General features: G+C 31.4%; 1 protein-coding gene across 1 annotated transcript in view; it reads left to right on the top strand.

The window, feature by feature from the left end:
• Positions 1–5,902, top strand: part of LOC124357468 (protein YIPF2) — a 29,753-nt gene extending 23,851 nt beyond the window's left edge. The window contains exon 3 of the mRNA XM_046809296.1: positions 3,581–5,902. Within this exon, the coding sequence (XP_046665252.1) occupies positions 3,581–3,711 (131 nt within the window). The 3' untranslated portion in view covers positions 3,712–5,902. The remainder of the gene's footprint in view (positions 1–3,580) is intronic.
• Positions 5,903–7,093: the final 1,191 nt, after the last annotated feature.

A 7,093-nucleotide genomic window follows, 5' to 3' on the forward strand; every position in this document is an offset into this window, starting at 1 on the left:
CACTATTTTTATGTTACTGCAGTATTTTACTAAAAAATTAACACCTTCATTAAATATTAACATAATGGGACACTTTTTGCTTTATTATTTAGGGCAAGATACGGGCTACAAATTGGTATATATACATTTTGACCATAAATTAAAAAAATATATTTATATATGTATAAGCAAAAATCAAAAAAACACATTTTTTTTGTTTAAGATACAAAAAGTATTTATTTATTTTTGTTTGATGAGTTTTATGTTCCAATTTTATGTTCCCCATGTTAGTTGGAATACATGTACCAAGTTTCATAAAAATACATTTATATATAACTGAGTTTTGAATTTTTTTTATATATTGCTGCAAAATGCTGAAAACCTGCCCCAGCATGCACACTTACTCTTGTTCATGTAAAATATATTTTACTAGTTTTAAGAAATTAAATCAAGGTAGATTATACAACTGTTATTTATTTATTATGAACAGACATAAATTAATTACTTTGGGCTTGTTTCATTAGGCCTATATTGAGAGCGCTAACGAGATATTTCGCTCATGAAGTAGCCTGCAATAGAAGACTGTAGTAAAAATGGAATCAGTATTAACCTACTCAATGATTGTATAGCTCATATTTTCGTATTAAAAATAACGTTTTTTATTACGAAATACGATTCGAAGTCCTTATTTTTCTTTTAAACCTGATGCAAATTATAAAACAACGTTTAATTTAATGCTACCAGACTAACTTCGTCTGCTCTAAGCTGAACAGGCTGTTAAACCAGTTGAAAGTTGAAAAGTGTTACCTAGAACTTAAATGTAAATCCTTCAGATGAAATAACTGAGTGAGTGTTTTTATCATAGGAATAAATTAATGTATTTTAATGTATTTTCGCGGTCAGATTCCGTTATATGCCCCCAACGCTTAAACTTTTTTCAATGAACTTAGAACGTTATAAAACGATGTAGTTGAGTAACAGAACTAACATTCCATCAATCAACAAGCATTTCCAGGTATTGCGATCGGTATTATTGTCGCTGTTATCTTATCTTTCTCGAGAATCCCGATTACGGCAGCCCGCGCGGCATCACATGATTATTTAAGTTTAGGTTAGTTTAGTTAAATTAGCGTTGGGGGCATAATGTTAGTTTTGTTACTCAACTACATCGTGTTATAACGTTCTAAGTTCATTGAAAAAAGTTTAAGCGTTGGGGGCATATAACAGAATCTGACATATTTTCGCTTAAGGGCGATCTGTTCCTTTTACTCATTTCGGCAAACTATACCTTATTCAATAATGAAATTGAACTGAAGTAATATTAGTAGGAAACTTTTAAAACATTAATCAAAATGTCAATACAGCCACAATAGACAGCTAGCAAATTAAAACAACTGAACGTGACAACAGGCGGTTCGACCCACAGGCTTCTAGATATCAGCTACATAAAAATATTGTATACTATATATACAAACTATCACTACTTGAATTATGTCGTATATTTCTTGGGCTTTAATTTGATACGTTTTACGATATTATACGTCAATATTTAGCAACAGGATGACCAATATTGGAAAGGCCGATCTAGTCGGCCCTTGGCAATTTTCGTCAATACCATCGGGCCGATTACATCGGCCCTTGGCACTATGCGGAACGTTGCTAGGCCGATTAAATCGGCCCTTGGCACTCAAAGGGTTAAAAATACGAAATATTTCCTGAAGCAAAAATACAGCTGGATATTTTTTTATGTTACCATGTCTTCCTGCTGCACAATTATTATTAATTTACAGTGAGCATTAAACGTTGTAAGCTTTTCAGCATATGTAATATAGCATTGTATACACAACTTGTTCCTTCCATATATCTACAGGCAGTAAAACAGCTGTTCTTGGTTCAGTTCTTTTTATCCTTGGCCTGGTTTGGTTCACTCATGTAAAAAGTCAGAAAGTGCAGTAAATATTTTTATCCTCAGTGATTGACTGTTGATCCAACAACCATGGTCTCTGGCAAAAGCAAACAAAGTCTCCCAATGGAACAAAGCCATAAAACAATAAGCAATAGTAGACATCATAGTGTGCAGAGAGAATGGGTTTAAGCATTAACAATCTTTGCAAGACATAATAAAGTTTAAAATGTAAATACTTTTTGTTTCTAAATATACGAAAATTTTCATTGTGTAATGGATTTTTGCGGAAAAATTAAAAATGCGAAGATATATATATATTTTTACTGTAAAAATCCTTAATCGCTGAGAAAAATTTGGTATTATGGCAACTACACCATGAAGTTCTCTTCTATTGGGTGAGCACGCCAAATACATAATGTACTTGACATTTAAATAACGAGAGTTACTAAACGTCTAAAGAGAGTTTGGGAATGGGAGCATATTGCCCCACCACATGATATTGCTACCATAACTGAAGACAATTAATACACGATACCGAAGTGTCCTATATGTTCCAGTAAGATAATGTGAGTTAAACTGTTGTTATTCACTGTTATAATTCGGATCTACCTGTAGAGTATTGATAATACCATGACCAAAAACAGTTAATACACGATACCAAAGTGTCCTATATGTTCCAGTAGGATAATGTGGGTTAAAAAAGGATAGCATCCAAGTTTCTGCCATAACTGGTAAATAAAGTTTATAAAATCTTGGTTTAATTATTTACATAACAACAAGAATTTCCCTTTTTTATGTTGAGGTTCCTCTATATCTTGAATAGCAATTTCAGAAAAACTTCACTCTGAAACAAATTGGCAAATGGTATCAATGTCTTCTAGGTTACTGCTGCGACAAGCGTTTTGCTTCCTCCTTCATGAAATTCTCAGGTGTACTACTTTTGGTAGGCATTCTTTAAAATGAAATATCAATTTGAATAATTAATTGGTTTGTGAATAAACTTTTAATGTTATCTTTAGCATCAATTTATTGCGTGCAGTAGTTTATTGAAAGAAGAAAATGTAGTACCTTATCAAATTGTCCTTCCTCAGTAGTTTATGTATACCCTATATTCAGTCTCACTTTTATTGACATCGCTGTTAGAATTTCAAGAACATGAGCTTTCCCTTAGAGCCCATCTTTCAGTATTCTCGTGAACAAAGAGGCAAGAACTGGGATATTTACTGGTTATATTCAAATAAAAGGTGTTCCGATCAGTTATTTTAAACAAGTCACAGAATGACAGCACGTAGGTGAGGTCAATGTTTCCTGGATGGCTAGTAGAGTCTTGGCCACGCTCGTAGATCCCTTAGCCCATCTGTAAGTGAAAGACGTGAGACATCTGTGAGGAGCTGTTTGGGATGCTTGGCAGCACCCCTTGGTGCTGTGTCTTGCACTATGGAACTGTCTGATTTGTCCAATTTTTACAAAGAATTGACTGTATTTATATTATTGTAAGTTCAAACGTGATAGGGAAATAGTTAAGCTGCTATTTAGGTTACTGTAATTCCCAAGACTGTGAATAATGTTTAATTCTATGTCATTATATTTTTAATGTTGAAAGGCATTATTTACGAAGAATGATGTGATCAATGAGTGGAGATTATCTTGCCTCACCCAAGAAACCAAGAGTTGTAAATTTAATTTGATGTACAGGATATGTGCTGGTGTCAGCTGTCTGGCCAGCAGTGAGTCAGCGCAGTATGATGCTGTTGTTCATCATCCTCGGGTTCCACTTCTTGCTGGCAGCAGGCTTCATGCTGTCCTACTTCCATGCCTCCACATAGACCACAATCAATGCTTTCAACATTATTTATAACTGCTAACTGCTATGGTTTTAATTTGTTTGTTGATATAATAGCACATTAATTATGTAAAATGTGTTTTATTTGTTTGGGTTAGGTAAATTCAACAGTTTTAAAGTTTTTATTACATTTGAATTTGTGTTGCATTTAATTATAGTTCAGTATTAACCAAGATTTTCTTCAAACATTTGTCATAATATTTAAAATGAATCCATAGAGAGAAATCAAAAGTATAAATATTTGTATAATTCGATAAATATGTATAAAACATCTTGGAAAACTATAAAGGTCTGTCTAATCCCATTTATTTTCCTAGTGGGTATAACGAGTAAGTGGAGTATTCCTTTATCTTACCATGTCTAAGGCAATAGTGACACAAGGCATTATTCATCAGTCACATTATTGTAAAGTTATTAACAATAAGGGTTCTCACCAACCACATTTGAGAATTATAATTATCCCCTTTTATCACAGCGAAAACTTAAATTCTATTTAACAAATGCATGCACTCTCTCATGACTGACATAATCTTTACTAACTATGTCATCAGTCAAAAGACTCCAATTACCTTCATTTAAGCGTATTTTGATGAATCACAGATTAATATTACAATTTGTTAAATTTGAACCAGAAGCCAGTTTTAAAACAAGAAAGACTTTTTAATTAATGTTGAGTGAAGATTTTATGAATGAAGAAAGTGAATATTGTCATAATGTTAATAATGATGAAAACAATTGGAAAGTTAGACTGTATCAGCCGTGCTAGGAAAAAAGGCATGAGTATGTGATGTTTGTAATGTATATAGAATGCTTCTAAGGCCTTCACACCACAAAAATTTTCTAAAAATATACATGTAAATTTTATCAAACTGGAAATGGATTATTTTCCTTTCCTCAGAATTTATATAAAAATTGTGACAAATATTGATTTAAATTTATATTGGGTTTTATTAGTTAGTATTATTTAATTGTTTTAAAAATTTAAATTTAATTTAATTTGAAGAAGATTGTAATTTGTAATAGACTAATTTAAGTATTTAACATTGTAATTTAAGTATAGACTATCTGCTTAGTCACATCCAAAGTAACGAAAAAGAACAAGTAAAAACCTCAAGTTTCTGTGGCACAATTAACTTTAACAAAGAGTTAAGGTGGATTCCAAAGAAAGATTACCTAACATTTTCTTAACGATCAGGTTTCTTAAGACTAAAGATTTTATATTAACATAGTAATATATTTTCTCTATTCAGCTTCAAGATAGTACATGTATTTTTATTTTAACCATTCAGAGTTCTTTGAATATACAAAAAACTATAACATACTGTTACAGTGTGCAAATTAACATGAAGGAAAATGTGAAACTGAAATTTGGTTTAACTAAACACAACTTTGAGCACTCTAGTGATTGGATACCAACTTAATATTATCTTGTAAAATACATTGGAGATAAAGTTAATTGCATTACTTAAAGTTTTCCAAAATTTGTAAAATGAACTAATTTACTATTTCAATTGAAAAAGAATGACAATTAAGAATGTGATGGCTTGTCTTACACGGTTTTTTTCTGTACCTTAGCAGTATGACAATCACATAATTAATTAATTGAACCTTCCTTGTCTGTCTGGCTTACTATTATTACAATGGTGACTTGTATTTATTGTGTTGTTTCTGTTTAAAATGTATCAAGTGCATTTATTGAATCTCCTGCCAATTTAAAGTGTGGTCAACCATCAGATTTCTGAATATATGCAGTGTTAAAGAAAATGGTTCTCATCTTGATAGGAAACTGAAAGAGAAAATTTAATGATGTCGCACTATGAGTTCAACAAGAACATAATAGACAGTCCTCTTAAGTTATGGATACATGTAGTACACAACAAATTGGAACAAAATTGTATTTTTTTCAGTCAAGTGCATTATCTGAATTTACGGTCTACTACATATAAAATTGTGATTATTCATTTGACTGATGAATGTGTTTCTCAGTGGGTTACAGAAAATGTAGACTGAACTGCACAATATGAACCAACTTAATTGTGTTTTGAGATTGATTTGACCAATATCATCTTATATATTTCCAGACACAATATTTTTTACATACTAGGAGATTACCGAACCTACGTACTGAAAATTTACAACTTTGTTTTCTTACACCTACATGGAGCTTACTTTAACCCTTTGAATGCCACAAGGCAAAAAATTTAGTACAAAAGAAATGCACTAGCAACTATATTGCAAGTCATATGCAAAAAATGCCAGGGAATAATAAGAAGTATTACCGGGCTTCCGGAAAAAGAATATATTTTTTTTATTTTTCATACTATTTTTATGAAACAGGTATCAAAATGTTTGTAAAAAATTGTATTACAATAAAATGTTACAAAACAAATGAAACAACATAAAATAATATTAGTTTTGGCATGTCAAAACCAAAAAATGTATAAAGCAATTTTTATTTTTTAGTTTTTATTTTTTTTTTTACAAATTAATAAGAAACAATTTTACTATGGGAAGAATTTTTTTAATATTCTTTATAACATTGTTAATGTGAAAAAAAATAATGGTTAACTTTTTTATATAATTACTATAGTTACATAACAATGCTTGAAATTATGTACATAATGAAAAAATCATTTTTCAGTACCAGTAACAAACACTAAAACAAAAATAATTAATGCATTACTTACATTTATTCTTTGGTTCTAAGGTGTATCTAATATATGGTCTTCATATTTTCCAAAAAATATGTACACACACACATACACACACACACACACACATGCACACGCACGCACGGAGATATCAATTTAACAAAATCATTTTAGAGATCCTAACCTCAAAACGATGTAAACACAACCATGTGACCGAACGTATTATTTTAGATATTACGCATACTATACGTAGCGAGTTGTTTACGCGCCAACGATGTTACGCGCCCGGTTGATCACCGCCAGCTGTTGTTGCTTCTATTATTCTGTGTTTTTTTTATCTTCACTAATATAAAGTACTATGTGAACTATTATTTATCTATTGCAGGATAGTTAACAAATAAAACAATATTGGTTGTGAAAAGAATTCATGAAAAATAAAGCGTTAAAATTACGATAACAGACGGCGACGACGGATCGTCGCCTGGCACTTTTCGCACAGTAAGTCGGCGACGATCGATCGTCGCCGTGGCACTTTTCGCAAGGGTTTTTGGCGACGATGTATCGTCGCCGTGGCACGCAAAGGGTTAAAAAATAGTAAATATGTACAACAAAACGATGTTGTCTGTATACACCTTTCGTACATTTATAAGAATATGGTATAGGAACTTCTACACTCACCAGTATGTTATTAAACTAATATTACAAAATAATCTT

This window comes from Homalodisca vitripennis, chromosome 3 (genome assembly GCF_021130785.1).
Source record: "Homalodisca vitripennis isolate AUS2020 chromosome 3, UT_GWSS_2.1, whole genome shotgun sequence".
Classification (NCBI taxonomy): Eukaryota; Metazoa; Arthropoda; class Insecta; order Hemiptera; family Cicadellidae; genus Homalodisca; species Homalodisca vitripennis.